This window comes from Balaenoptera borealis, assembly GCF_965194805.1.
Source record: "Balaenoptera borealis genome assembly, chromosome: X".
Classification (NCBI taxonomy): Eukaryota; Metazoa; Chordata; class Mammalia; order Artiodactyla; family Balaenopteridae; genus Balaenoptera; species Balaenoptera borealis.
The window spans coordinates 114,031,398-114,047,206 of record NC_138881.1 but is presented as its reverse complement, the minus strand read 5'-3'; the positions used below and the strand labels follow the sequence as shown (position 1 = coordinate 114,047,206).

The window sequence follows — 15,809 nt, the reverse complement described above, 5'->3', positions numbered from 1 at the left end:
GGGTGAAATTGATCACTGCACTTGAATGTAAACTGGCGGGCTCTTCTGCCATATACGTCAAATATGACATAAATACGGTAGTGTATTGCCTTTTCCCATCTCCTAGGAGTTTACCAACATGAACCCGTTTTTGCAGGCATCATACTTATCTCAGAATTCCTATAATATGATGGTTTTGCTTAGATTAAGGTTTCCTGGGGCCATTATAATCTTCCTTTATCATGGGATGTATCTCTGTTTCCAGCTTTTGTTTATGCATTTTAGCCTCCTAAAATAATTTCTTCAGACTTATATGACTTGTTCCCTTATGGAAAACAGAGTTATAAAAATGAACTCACTCTAAAGCCTTTCCAGGAAATGGAGGAAATATATTTTACTGGAAAATCAATAGCCCAGGATGGAGGTACAAAAGGCCTCCACCTCTTTTTTCTATGGCTTCTCACCATCTGTTTTATTCTGAATTTAGTCAGAGGTTAATTGAGCAAAAGGATACTCTGTTGTCCTTGTGAAGATGGAGTCAGAGAGGCAAAGGCAATGTCTGGACACAGTCCATTTTAGTATTTGAGTGGATTTCATCTCGATCAGATTGTACTGCTCTGAAGTTGGTTGGCCTGCCAAACTGTTCGCATTCTGACTCACCACTGAGGCCTTCTGTTTGGGAACACATAGCCTTCTCTGTCTGCTTCCCTTTTTATCCTTTTACAGTAGATGCCCTGTGGCCTGAAAAATAAAGAACCAGTCTCGAGACACAGTTCATCAGTTGGTCTTCTGAGATTGAGGAAAGCGATAAAAATCCAAGTGAATTTGGGAGAGAATCCCAGGCACCCACCCTGATGAGCATTTCTACTAATCAAACCACAGCAAGGGCAATGCTATGTAGTACATCATCATTCAAACACATTTTGCATTATTTAATGAAGGACTCATTAATCACCTGTGTCAATTTAGCTTGTAAAGTCAGCATTCAGCCACCCTCAAGACTTGCAACAATATGAGTTGAGTGTATGTTTCCATTCAGCTCTCCAGAACTTACTCAAAGGCAGCAGGGAGTGTCTGCCTTCCTACCTCCGTTTGTCCCATGTGAGTGGTTCCAGCACAGATGGAACCCTCAGAAAGTGTGCTGCTTCGCCTAGCAGATAAATCCACTGGAGCAGGACAGTTGGCGCCTTTCTTGCAACATCTTAGTGCTTTCTCTTAAAGGAACTACCTGTGATAGCATTTTAAAGGAAGTTAAAATAATAAAACTGTTTCAATGAGGGAAGGAATGTTGAATTATAGCAACCATGGGATTAAAGCAGTGATGTTTAATTGTCTTAAAAATCACATTTTATAATGTAAATAATATCCGTGAATTTTCTAATTTAAAAATTCCCTCAGGCAATGACTGTGTTTTGTTTTGTTTTCTTTTTTACTTTGTTTTTCTTTTTTTCAATGGACACTATACTTTGGGTAGTGTGACAGTTACAGACAACAGTGCTTGAAAGCAAGGTTGAGGATGTGAGATGGCTCATTACCAGACATGGTCTCTTTAGAAAAATGTGAACAAAAGAGATGATGAGATGACTTCATTCTCTCCTGAATGTAAGTGGGAAGCCAGGCCACCATCCTCTTTTTCCTCCAATATAAATACTATAGACAAATGTTGCTAAAACGGTAGTCTGCGTATGAGTTTTACCTCTTAATAAAATGTGGTACTGTTGAATTCTAGTGCAGCTCTCTCCATTTTTAAGAATAAAAAAATGAATCCTAGTGCTGAGCATGAGTATAAATGATTATTTAACACATTGCAGTGAACAGCAGGCCAGCTGGGCAGAGACCACTAACGATGGACACATTTGAGTTTGGAAGGACACTACTGGATGAGGACTTGGAGTCAGAGAAAAAACAGAAAAGTTTCTATTAACAGATGAGAAATTTGTGCTTTGACTTTAAAGTAACAACTATAATGACACGTAATTCACATACCACAAAAATCACCACTTTAGTGTACAATTCACTGATTTTTAATAAATTAACAGAGTTGTGTGATGATCACCACCATCTTACTTTTCAGCATTTTCATCACCCCAATAAGAAACCCTGTACCCGTCTGTAGTCACTCCCTCCAGCCCTTGACAACCACTAATCGACTTTTCTGTCTCTATGGGTTTTCCCTATTCTGGATGTTTCATATAAGTTGAATCATACAATATTTGTTCTTTTGTGTTTGACTTCTTTCTTAGCATGGTATTTTCAAGGTTCATCCATGTTGTAGAATGTATCAGTACTTCATTGTTTTTTTTTTCTTAAAGAAGGAAAGTATTTTTTAAAATTAATTAATTAATTTGGCTGCGTCGGGTTTTAGTTGCGGCATGCGGGATCTTTGTTGTGGTATGTGGGCTCGTAGTTGCAGTGCGCGGGCTCTTTAGTTGTGGCACGCAGGCTCTAGAGTGCACAGGCTCAGCTGCCCCGCAGAATGTGGGATCTTAGTTTCCCGACCAGGGATTGAACCTGTGTCCCCTGCATTGGAAGGCGGATTCTTAACCACTGGACCACCAGGGAAGTCCCTTCATTGCTTTTTATGACGGAATAAATCTTCCATATTATGGATATATACCAGGTTTTGTTTATGGACCTTTGGATTATTTCCACTTTTTGGTTATTATTCATAATGCTGCTGTGAAAATTGATGTGCAAATTTTTGCACAGACATATGTTTTCATTTCTCTAGGAGTGGAATTACTGGGTCATGTAATAACTCTATGTCTAACTTTTTGAGGAACTGCCAAACTTTTCCACAGCAGTTACAGTTTTTGACTTTCCCACCAGCAATGTATGAGGGTTCCAGTTTCTCCACACCCTCACCAACACTTGTTCTTTCTATTTTTTCTTTTTATTATAGCCACCCTAACGAGTGTGAAGTAGTATTGTGGTTTTGATTAGCATTTCCCTAATGGTTAACTATGTTGAGTATCTTTTTACGCACTTATTGGCCATTTGTATATCTTCTTTGGAGAAATGTCTATTTAAATCCTTTGCCAACTTTTAACTGATTATTTTTATTGTTGAGTTGTAAGAGTCCTTTATATATTCTGAATAGTAGAACCTTTTCAAATATATGATTTGTAGTTATTTTCCCCATTCTGTGGGTTGTCTTTTTACTTTCTTGATAATGTCCTTTGATACATAAAAGTTTTCAATTTTCATGAATTTCAGTTTATCTATTTTTTCTCTTGTTGCTTGTGCTTTTGGTGTCATCCAAGGATCCATTGCCGAATTCAAGATCAGGAAGATTTCCTCCTCTGTTTTCTTCTAAGAGTTTTGTAGTTTTAACTCTTGAATCCATTTTGAGTTAATTTTTGTATATGGTGTGAAGTAGGAGTGCAAATTCTTTCTTTGTATGTAGTTATTCAGTGGTCCCAGCACCACTTTTTTTTTAAAAAAAGAGGGATTGCACAATCAAAGGGTACATGTGTTCTTTGTTTTTGTTTTGTTGTTTTTATTTATTTATTTATTTTATTTAATTTTGGCTGCGTTGGGTCTTTGTTGCTGTGCACAGGCCTTCTTTAGTTGCAGAGAGTGCAGGCTACTCTTCATTGTGGTGCCTGGGCTTGTCATTGCGGTGGCTTCTCTTGTTGCGGAGCACAGGCTCTAGGCGCGCAGGCTTCAGTAGTTGTGGCACACGGGCTCAGTAGTTGTGGCTCACAGGCTCTAGAGCACAGGCTCAGTAGTTGTGGCGCATGGGCTTTGTTGCTCCGCAGCATGTGAGATCTTCCTGGACCGGGGATCGAACCCGTGTCCCCTGCATTGGCAGGTGGATTCCCAACCACTGTGCCACCAGGTAAGTCCCAGCACCGCTTTTTATATACCTTTGTTTTTAACTTTTTATTTTATATTGGAGTATAGTTGATTAACAATGTTGTGTTAGTTTCAAGTGTACAGCAAAGTGATTCAGTTATACATATACATGTATCTATTCTTTATCAAATTCTTTTCCCATTTAGCCAGCACCATTTTTTGAAAAGACTATTCTTTCCTTATTGGAAGTTCACAGCACTCTTGTCAAAAATCAATTCACCATGAGTTCATTTCTGGACTCTCAATTCTATTCCATTGGTCTATATATCTATTTTATACCAGTAATAAACTGTCTTGTTACTGAAGCTTTTTAGTAAGTTTTGAAATTGAGAAGTATATATTCTAACTTTGTACACTCTTCTTTTCCAGGATTTTAAGTGTTTGTGAAGGATTGATATGAATTCTTTAAATTTTTGGTAGAATTAATCAATAAAGCAATCTCATCCTGGGCTTTAACTTATGGGAAGTTGTTTTGAATATTATTCAATCTCTTTACTTGTTATAGAGATATTCAGATTTTCTACTTCTTTGTGAGTCAGTTTTGGTAGCTTGTGTCTTTTTAGAATTTTTTTTTAACTTTTTTAGTGATTGCCCTAGAGTTTGCAATATACATTTAGAACTAGTCCAAGTCCACTTTCAAATAACACTGTATTGCTTCACAGGTACAAGTACAAATACTTTATAATAACAAAGTGTTCCTAATTCCTCCTTCCTATCCCTTGTATCATTGCTGTCATTCATTTCACTTATACATAAGCACACATAAGCATTTTATATATATATATACATATATATATATATATAATACATTGTTTCCATTATTATTTTGAACAAACTGTTATCTGTTAGATCAATTAAGAAGAAAAATAAAAGTTTTTTTATTGAGGTGTAGTTGATTTACAGAAAAATAAGTTTTTATTTTATCTTCACTTATTCCTTCTTTCATGCTTTCTTTATTTATGTAGATCTGTTTCTATCCTATAACATTTTCTTTCTCTCTGATCTTTAGTTTTTATTTTATTTTTTAAAAAATCTTTATTGGAGTGTAATTGCTTTACATTGTTGTGTTAGTTTCTGCTGTATAACAAAGTGAATCAGCTATATGTATACTTATATCCCCATATCCCTCCCTCTTGCGTCTCCCTCCCACCCTCCCTATCCCACCTGAACTTTATTTTTTTAATTTTTAAAAATTTTAAATATTTATTTATTTGGCTGCGCTGGGTCTTAGTTGCAGCAGGTGGGATCTTCATTGTGGCATGTGAACTCTTAGTTGCAGCATGCATGCGGGATCTAGTTCCCTGACCAGGGATTGAACCTGGGCCCCCTGCATTGGGAGCACAGAGTTTTAGCCACTGGACCACCAGGGAAGTCCCTCTCCGAACTTTAAAAAAACCCCACTTTTTGCAAAGCAGGTCTGCTGGCAAGAATATTCCCTCAATTTTTGTCCTAGAAAGTCTATTTTTGCTTGACTTTTGAAGGAAAATTTCACAAGATACAGAATTCCAGGTTGGTGGGGGTTTTTTTCCCCAACACTTTAAATATTTTACTCCACTCTCCTCTTGCTTGTATGCTTTCTGACAAGTCAGGTATAATTCTTATCTTAGCTTCTCTATAGGTAAAATATTTTTATCCTCTGGCTTTTTTCAAGATTTTTTTCTTTATCTTTGATTTTTCTGGAGTTTGAATATAGTGTGCTTAGGGGGCATTTTGCAGGGGGGGCATTTATCCTGCTGGGTTTTCTCTGAGCTTCCTGGATCTGTGGCTTGGTGTCTGACATTGATTTGGGGAAATTCTTAGTCATTGTTGTTTCAAATATTTCTTCTGTACCTTCCTCTCTTTATTCTCCTTCTGGTATTCTCATCACACATAGGTTACACCTTTAGATGTTGTCCCACAGTTCTTAGATATTTTGTTCCATTTTTCAGGTTTTTTTTCTGTTTGCTTTTCAGTTTTGAAAGTTTCTATTGGCACATCCTCAAGCCCAGAGCTTCTATCCTCAGTGGTCCAGTTTACTAACAAGCCCATCAAAGGCATTCTTCATTTCTATTAGAGTGTTTTTGATCTCTAGCATTTCATTTTTATTCCTTCTCAGTATTTATTCCTGCTTGCAGTACCCATCTGTTCTTGCATGTTGTATACTTTTTCCTTTGGAGCCCATAGCATATTAATCATTGTTATATTAAAATCCTGGTCTGATAATTCCAATGTTCCTACCATATCTGATTCTGGTTCTAATGTTTGCTCTGTCTCTTCAAACTGTGTTTTTTACCGTTTCATATGCCTTGTAATTTTTTGTTGGAAGCCAGATGTGATGTACTAGGTAAGAGGAACTGCAGTAAATAGGCCTTTAGTAATATGGTGGTAAGGTATGGGGTCAGGGGAAGTGTTCTCAAGTCCTATGATTAGGTCTCAGTCTTTTGGTGAGCTTATGTCCCTAGATTGTGAACTTCAGCAGTGTTTCTCAGTCTTTTTCTCCCCTCCCTTAGATAGGACAGGAAGGCTAGAGGGAGCTGGAGTAGGGTATTTCTCTTCCCCTAGGTATATTAGGCTCTGATAAAACCCCAATAGGTTAGGGTTTGGTAAAATACTTTCTCTCTTGAGGGCAGACCTTGTTATGAAGAACAGAATGCTCTGGTAAATTTCAAAATGGCTACTTTTCCCTTCCCTCTCCTGAAGCACAAGGGAGATTTTCCTCCAATCTTCATTGTGATAACCTGGTACAGCTTCTGGAGGTAAAAGTCACAGAAGTGTGGGTGTGCTCCTCTGTGACTGGACCCCCTAGAGTTTTTAACTCTCAGGTGTTTCTGCACTGAGCCCCCAGCAATTCATCAATTACGGTTCAGGTTTTCCTACCCTGATACCACTTCCCATGGAGGCTTCTGCTCATGGTTTTCTGGTCCAGCAAGTTATGATTCTCTATCTGCCTGTCTGTCTCTCCAATTTCAAGTGTACCATTTTTGCCTGTGACCTCAATTCCCTGACAGATATAAGCAAAGTTTTTTTCTAGTTCTTCATCTCTTTACTTGTTTTTAGGATGGAGTGATGACTTCCAAATGCCTTAAATGCTGGACTGGAAACCAGAAGTCCTCTTTCTTCTTTCTGATGTAGGCATTTACAGCTATTTACAGTCTCTAAGAACTGCTTTAACTTCATCCCATAAGTTTTGATGTTGTGTTTTCTTTTTTATTCATCTGAAGTTAGTTTCTAATTTCCTTTGTTGTGCTTCGACTTTCTATAGGGGTAACATTTCTGTTCCATCCCTGGATTAATTTCACAGAGCACTGGTACCTCCAGGCCCTTAAATTTACACTTACACCTTTAGAGAGTAGGCATTCCTCCCTGAGGAATAGAGAAACTGAAAGTAGACATGAGTGGCTGGGAGGAGGGGCTACAACTTAAGCCCTAGCTTTTGAAGCCACCCTGTGGCCTATGTCCTTGTCAACTAGGAGTGATATTGCCCTTCAGGTGACATCTGGCAATGTCTGGACACATTTTTGGTTTTCATACTGGGGTAGGGGGTGGTATGCAACTGACATCTGGTGGGTAGACGCCAAGGATGTTGTTAAACATCCTACAGTGCACAGGGCATCTGCTCACAACAAAGAGCTATCTGCTGTGAAATATCCATAGTGCTGCCATTGAGAAACCTTTTTTTAACCCCTTAAATTGGAGGGACTGTTTCCCAATTCACCCAGCACCTACCTGTACAGTGTCTCACACTTACCTCTTCACAATGGTCCCTGAGGTAGGTGAAATGTCACAATCTGAGATAAGCCTTAAAACTGAAGCAACCTGTCCGTTGGTAGCAGAGCCTGGACGACCACCTTCCAGTCCAATTGTTTCCCAAAAAACCCACAGCTACCTGGACCTCCAATTGCTTTGTCCACTCCACCTGTCAATAGCAGATCATCATGCACTGTCTTGTGAGTATATGTCTGGCATATTGGTAGGCTAAGGGGCTTCTCCTGGCTAAGAATGCTTCACATTGTCTTGTGAGCCCGTGTTTAATGTCTCCCTCTGAAGACAGAGTAGAAACTCCCTGAGGACAGGCATGGCCTTTGGCACCAAGGAGGCACTCAGTAAATTTGTGTTGAATGGATTAGGAGATATGAGAGAAAATACACCAAAATGTTAACTTGGTGATCTCTAGGAGCTTAGAATGAAGGTTATAGCTGCCTCCAGAAGAGGCTGGGAAATAAGGTGTGACCCCAGGGCTGGTGGCGGCAGAGAAGTTGTGGACCTGTACATTGGTTGTTTTGCCGATAGGATTTTCATTTGGCTATCATTAATAATACTGGTAAGCATCATTTTCTTTGTTAAATTCCTCACATTTCAGCTTCTTTTTCTCTTTGAAATGTTCGTACTAGCACTTTTTACCTTTATTAAAAAACCAGTTTTAACTGCTTAAAAATTCAGTGTCCTCAGATTTTGTCACCTAAAGATTTTCTCAAGAACATAATTTAAAAAAATCTTTTTTGATGTTTGACATCAGTTATCATGAAATTATCCTGACACTGAATCTCTATGTCTTGAGGTAGCTGGCCTCAATTTCCTCATCCATAAAATGGGAATGATGATCCTTTGTTAGCTGAGACCTTTGCTGAGGATAAAATGATTTAAAGCACGTGAAAGCATTCTGAGCAGTACTGTGTAAATGGCAAGGCCCCTCCAATTATGGGTAATTCTGAAAAAATGTGTTCGTATGAGTTATGCAGTATAACCAGTTGTCATGCAATTATTAGAGTAGTTTACAAGAATGAAACAAAGTGCATTCAGATTTTGTGCTCCTTACTTACAGTGCTAGCTGAGTAAATAGGACTTTTTTTTTTGATAATTTGGTTAAAAGATCTAAAACTCTATTTTACCTTGGACTTTCCTGACAGTTACAATACCTTGACCTTTGTTTCTCCATAGGTGTTACAGAATATCTTGGACACTGAAAAAGATTATGCTAAAGAACTTCAGTCTCTTCTTGTTACTTACTTAAGACCCCTGCAGTCCAATAACAAGTAAGATTTATATTTTAAACCCCTCGCTAAGCAAAGCAAGATAATGTCAGTAGATGGAGTCATTACTCTTATGTCACTGAATAATTGATTTTGCCCTTTAGAAGAATTTCCACAGATCACAGGTTGCCAAGAACATGGTCAAGGCAACAGGAATTATGCAAGATGTAGCTTTTGGAGAGCTTGGCTTTCTTTCTCTTCTGGCTGTGGAGGGAATGAGCCGATCTGCCTTTCTGTCTGTCACCATTTTTATCTTGTACGTTTTAGAAGTGATACATCTAGTTTTACCTTCCAGAAAAAAGACTTGCTGGTGTTTTTATGCAGAAAGCACAGACACGGGAAATTCTTGTGCTCGCTCTGACCTTGGCTTGCCAGGGCAGAAACTCTTTCCCATGCTCCCAGAGTGGAAAAAGCGTGGCATTTTGTGAATGTTCCTAAGAGCAATTCAAGCCAGTATTTCACCCAGGCAAAAGTGAATGAGAAAGAGGTGTTAAAAATATTCAAACCTTATCCTGGTCTTAGAAATCTGAAGGCCTGAACTGAAAACTTACTTTTCACAAAAGAAAAATATTGGCTGTTCATTTTTTAGTGCTTGTAGGCCTGGCATATGTAACAAATAAGAGCTAACTGCATTTATGTGTGTTTTTTATTTTAATGGATTAAACTTTACTGGAGATTATGATCTGTAAGTCAAATGGTAAATTTAGCAGTCGATACATAGAATGGAGGACAGAAACCTCTTCTTGTACCTCAGTTTAAGAGTTTATTTTTGCCAAACAATTGCCTAAACTGTTGGCTTCAGGCTTAAATAAGTTTAATGTATTTCACTATTTTCTCCCTTTTTCTAAATCACGCTTGCTTAGGCATGATGTCCTGTTAAATTTCCTACTCGGTTATTTTCATGGCACTATGGGAATCTTACTTCGGTATGAAAGGATTTTGTATTCCTGTGTTTTGTAAGAGTTTAAATGATCAACAACAAAGTGGCTTTTGTTATTATTATGTAAAACATGAAGTGCTCTGTGAATCATAGCCCTTAGAGCTGAATGGAACCTCAGTGAATCACTGGGTCTAGTGCCCTGGAGGAAATGACTATCCTCATTGAATAAATAAAAAAACCACAAAGTCCAGAGAGGCTCACGGTCCTGCCCATCACACGGTCAGTCAGTGGCCAGACTCAACCCACTGCGTCTCCTGCCACCGAGTAAAATGTGGTTCCGTGTTCTAGAGGTGACAGGCAGAGGAGGAGAGGGAAACTGAAGTGGTAACCCTGGCAGCGGAGATGGTAAGATTTCAAATGGAGGAGTGACTGATTAGCAATCAAGAAATAGTCAAAGGAAAAGAAAAGAGCCACGGCAGAGGAGGTGAGAGACCCGAGTCAGAATGCGCTGTTCCCAAGGAAATTCAAAATGCAGTTCTGGTCACTTTCCATTGGTTCTGCCTCGTAGACCCCAAAGTGGTTTGAGCAAAGGGGACTGTTTATTGTTTGATCCTGAAAGGTCCAGTTAAGCCCCCAATCAGGTTCTTGTTGCTATGGGGGATGGCAGCCAGGGAAGCTGGCTAAAGGGTTTCGCTTTTGACACCCATGAGAGGGGTTTTCCAGCTTGTGGTTCAGGAGGGCATCAGAGCAGAGGAACTGGGTGCTTTTTATACCCTAGGGGTTACTGGTAATGTCTGTTTAGGTCTTCCTTTTCTTTGTCAGCAAAAATTACTCTCCTGGAAACCCTCCCCTTGTATTATTATATTAAGGAGAAAGAACATGTGGCAGACATTGGCCTTTTAAGTAAATCTTCAGAAAAGTTTTCTCTCGAAAAGTGGTTAGGAGCATGGACTCTGGAGCTAGAATGTTTGGGTTCAAATTCTGGCTTCACCATTCACTGGCTTTGGGACTTTGGCTGATTTGCTTTAACCTCTCTGTGCCTGGATTTCCTTATGTGTAAAACAGAGACAACAATAGTACCTACCTCATAAAGTTGTTGTAAGGTTAAGACGAGTTGTTATTTGTAAAATGCTTACCTCAGTGTTAAGTGCTGTATTCGTGCTGGCTCTTGTTTTTATCACCTATTATTTGGTAGGGGAAGAAAGGATGTGAAAATTCTTAGTACAGAGGCACTGGATTAAAATGGTTCAGTTTGTGTTTGACTCCATTCCGTTCCAAAAGCAAACAAGCACATCAGTACTATTTTCTTCCCTCCTATTTCCGCTCAAGATTTCCTTTAGTTGATTTATGAATGGCATATGTAATGTCTTTCAATTACTTTCCCAGCTCCTCTAGAGGAGAGTATTCAAAAGTTTTTACACTTATTCCCAGCTATGATGTATTCTACCCACTTAGATACTTAGATATTTTTTTATTGAGATATAATTGACATATAACTTTATATTAGTTTCAGGTGTACGGTGTAATGATTCAATATTTGTATATATTGTGAAATGATCACCACAATACATCTAGTTAACATTCATCATCACACACAGTTACAAAATTTTTTTTCTTGTGATGAGGAACTTTTAAGATCTACTCTCTCAGCAACTCTTTCCACTATGCAGTACAGTATTATTAATTATGGTCACCATGCTGTACATTACATCCCTATGACTTACTTATTTTATAACTAGAAGCTTGAACCTTTTGACCCCCATTCCACCCCCCCCTTTGGCGACCACCAATCTGTTCTCTGTAGATGCTTAGATGTCAAGCACTTGTTATTCATTTACTCCTTGCTTTGTAAAATACCTAAATGTCCCTTATAAACACGCATTTTCTTTAGGATCATTATTCTTGTTATGGAAAAGGGAAATCAAGGAAAGAAGCTTTAGAAAGTTGCTTGAGATCACAGAGTTGGTGTCAATTAAAAAACAGAAGTTAAAATATAGGGATTGCTTCCCTTCTCCCATTTGCCAGTTACTAGCAAACTATCAGCTAACTAGACTAGAGATAGATAACTAGAGTCATCCCCAAGTTCTCTTCACTGAAACTACATATATATATATTTTCAGTCTGAGTACTGTGGAATTTACATCTTTATTGGGAAACTTCGAGGAAGTATGCACGTTTCAACAGACGCTCTGCCAAGCCTTGGAAGAATGTTCAAAGTAAGTGTCTCACGTCGCCATCAGGGTAGCTAGCAACATTGGGTTTTTTGGTGTGTTTTGTTTTCTTTTAACTGTTGTCTTAGATAGGGGCCCTTTATATTTATTATGCATTTATACATTTATTACAACTTTGATAAATTGCCCCAGTACAGAGAAAATCTACTCGCTGGTGGTATTCACAGAGTCAACCCACTAGTTGCTTATCAGGACTCTACATCTGGTCAGTTATTTCTCACTTTATTTAAAAATCATATTGACAAATAAGGTCTAAATTGACCATGGATGATGCCTTTGTCATCGATTAGATATTTTTCTTTTGTACATTGCGAATTACTTTTCCAAGTAATATCTTTATGTGAACCACAACGCATCATTGATGGCTAGCTAGCTCGTTGAAGTGTTCAACTTCATACTGCAGAATGACCTGTGATGATCATCAGGCAATATGTTTCTGGAGCAAGATTCGTTTTCCAAGTAGTGGATCTTGGAGAATTGGTGACTTTCATCGTCTATAGGGAACTTGGGGCAATTGCCTGTTTCTTGAGCTTAACGAGACACGGGTGGTTGTCCAGGGACGAAGCTGGTGAGAGAGAACCCCCTCTAAAGAGACCTGAGGGGCCACTGCAAATGCTGATAGGGATCCATATTATTGGTATGGAAAGATGGTGACTAAGTGAGAAGAGCAGATTACTATTTAGATTTGTAATCTTTGCTTTTCATTTTATATAGAAACCTGTGGAAGAGAGTCCAAGGAATATGCCAACATTGTTATAATAGATATCTCTGAATGGTGGAATTCCGAGTAATTTTTTTTCTTTCTTGTGTTTTTTTGATTTTTCTGCAAACTAAAATGGGTGCCATGTAATTCTAAACATCTGGATGTCACCTTGCCTAGCAACACCAGGCCACCAAGACTACATAAAACTCCTTTGTGATGTGTCATTTTTGGATTCAGTTAGTTTTGTCTGTACTTGAACTTCATGCAAATTAATCAAGAGTATTTTTAGTGTGCCCGGCTAAATTTGAATATTATAATTTGAATAAGCAACTTAAAAAACCCTAGTAATTCCAAATAAGTATCTGACCCTATATATTGGAGCTATGTTTGGTGGCTAGAGTTTAAAACAGTGGCCAAGAACTTGCATTTCATAGATAAAGTGGTTATAATATAGAAGTTTCTTTTTAACTTTGGCAAAAGAATTCATAAGGTTTGCATGTTGCCAGGTTTAATTGGAATCATCTTCCTTTATCCCATTTCCTATTTTACATTCTGTGTTTCACCTGTTTTGCTTACAGGTTTCCAGAAAACCAACACAAAGTAGGTGGTTGTCTACTGAACCTCATGCCTCATTTTAAATCTATGTACCTGGCTTACTGTGCAAATCATCCTTCAGCTGTAAATGTACTCACCCAGCACAGGTAAATCATTAACATTTCCGCCAAAAAGCTGTTTTGCAATGATATCCTTTCCCAGGACTACCTCATTTGGAAATCCAAGATCTCCCACTGAACTCTTGATTATCCCCATTCATCATACCAGAAATTGATTCATTGTTATATGGATTTATTGTCCATTCATGCAACAAATAATTTATTGAGCACCTACTATGTGCAAGGTCCTATAGTAGTTGATGGAGATACAGTAGTGAACAAGGAAGAGAAGGTCCCTTCCCTCATGGAGCATAGACTCTTGAGAGAAATAGACATGAAATTAAATGTTGTAAACATGTTGTATTAGAAAAGGGTAATTAAAAGGAAGCTGTGAGACTTTGAACATGGTATCAAAGTGTGGAGTGAAGGAAGGGTCAGGGAAGGCTTTCTTGAAGTAAAATTCTATTTAGAGCCAATGGTTTAGCCTTCCCCATCCCAGTGAATGTTTTATCCAAGTTGCTGCAGAGCTAAGCTGCCTAGGTTCATCTCTTTTTCACTCTCCCTTTGTCTGGTAGAGGAAGTCTCAAGTAGTAATATGGCTAAAAGGCAGGTATCAGCAGGGAAAGGTGGAAGGAAACTAACCCTGTGAACTGGGTGTCAGGTACTCTAAGCAAAGGTCTCTGATGACAATTATACATGAATATAAATTGTTTCAGATTCATGGGGAACAGCAGCACCGTATCTCCTTTAAGAGTCCTTGCAAGGGACCCAGATAAGCTCACATCTCTCCTACCCTTCCTTACCCTCTGACGACTCACCCTTGACACATTCACTGATACATTCATCTGGGCCAGAATTCTGTAGGATAGGCTTGAAGACACAGTTTGGACTTTGAAGCCACGTGCTAGGAATCCAGGTGGGACAATAGGAAGAACAACACACAGAGGCTCTTATGACTGAACTCGGAGACTAGATTCAGAACCGACATGATTCTGGAGGCTGCTCAAGACTGAAAAGATTATTCTTCTCTTAATTTGACTTGTACTCCCAGACCCAGGCTGGAACAGTAGGTGACAACAACCCTCAGAAGTGATGGAAACTTTGGCTTTGTCCTGGTTCATTAGGAGCTTGATTGGCTTTACAGAGCTTTTATGTAAGGGCATTTTGAAGGTAGAATTCAGTAGGTCCTACTTGAAGGTGAATTTTACTTCCCTGATGAAAGTTGTGAACTCTTGTGGAATAGCAAATATGGAAGTTGGAGTTTAAAGAAAGAGAAGCCATGCCTCTGGATTATTTAGGCAAGTGGCTCAACTGCTTAGAGCTAATAATAACACTGACAATGTGCCAGGCACATGATGTAAAAGCCTATGAGGGAGTTACTATTATTACCATCTCTGCTTTACAGATAAGACATTAGAAGGTTAAGTAATCTGCCCAAGTACTCATAGCTGTTAAGTGATTGAGCCAGAATTAGAATCCAAGTCTGTCAGACTTCTAAAAAAATGTTTTTATTAAGACATGTATTTCACCTACAAAGTGAATAATCTAAATGCAAACTTAAAGAATTATCATAAAATGAGCACCCATGTACCCACCACCCAGCTTAAGAAATAAAATTTTACCATTTCTTTTTTAATATAATAACTTTATTGAGATATAATTCACGTACCATACAATTCACCCATTTAAAGTGTACAGTTAAATTATTTTTAGTATATTCAGAGTTGTGCAACCATCACCACGATCAATTTTAGAAGGTTGTCTTCATTCTCCAAACAAACCTGTACTCATTAGCTGTCACTCCCCATTGCCAGCCCAAGGCAACCACTAAAATACTTTATGTCACTATGGATTTGCTTATTCTGAACATTTCATTTAAGTGGACTCACACAACATATGGCCTTTTGTGTCTGGCTTCTTTCACTCAGCATAATGTTTTCAAGGTTCATGCATGTTGTTGCACTTAACAGTACATTGTTTCTTTAAATTGCCATACATACAGTGAAAAATATTTCATTGTATGGATACCGCATATTGTTCTTCCATTCACCAGTTTGTGGACATATGGATTGTGAATGGTGCTACTATGAAGATTCATGTACAAGTCGTTGTGTAGACCTATGTTTTCACTTGTCTTGGGTAGATACGTAGGAGTGAAATTGCTGGGTCATACGGTAACTCTATATTTCACTTTTAGAGGAACTGTGAGACTGTTTTCCAAAGTGGCTGCACCAATTTATATTCCTACTAGCAGTTTACGACGGTTTCACTTTCTCCACATCCTCACCAACATTTGTTATCATCAGTCTTTTTGATTATAGCCATTCTAGAGGGTATGAAGTGACAATATCTCATTTTGATATTGATTTGCATTTCCCTAATGACTAATGATGTTGAGCATCTTTCATGGGCTTTATTGGCAATTGGTGTACCTTCATTTGGGGAAACGTCTATTCAGATCCTTCGCCTATTGTTAAATTGGGTTACTTGATTCAT

The 15,809-nt window shown here is 38.4% G+C and overlaps 2 protein-coding genes across 9 annotated transcripts in view; one reads left to right on the top strand and one right to left on the bottom strand.

Moving 5' to 3' along the window:
- VGLL1 (vestigial like family member 1) overlaps nucleotides 1-15,809 on the bottom strand; it is a 569,192-nt gene that overhangs the window by 375,048 nt on the left and 178,335 nt on the right. The window lies entirely within an intron of this gene.
- ARHGEF6 (Rac/Cdc42 guanine nucleotide exchange factor 6) overlaps nucleotides 1-15,809 on the top strand; it is a 110,641-nt gene that overhangs the window by 57,563 nt on the left and 37,269 nt on the right. For 6 of the 8 annotated variants that reach the window (XM_082377856.1, XM_082377855.1, XM_082377857.1 and 3 more), the window contains 3 exons: nucleotides 8,755-8,849; nucleotides 11,847-11,942; nucleotides 13,239-13,361. In XM_082377856.1, the coding sequence (XP_082233982.1) occupies nucleotides 8,755-8,849; nucleotides 11,847-11,942; nucleotides 13,239-13,361 (314 nt within the window). Of the gene's footprint in view, nucleotides 1-7,990; nucleotides 8,087-8,754; nucleotides 8,850-11,846; nucleotides 11,943-13,238; nucleotides 13,362-15,809 lie in introns of all 8 variants that reach the window. The other 2 variants (XM_082377862.1, XM_082377861.1) reach the window with 2 other exon arrangements.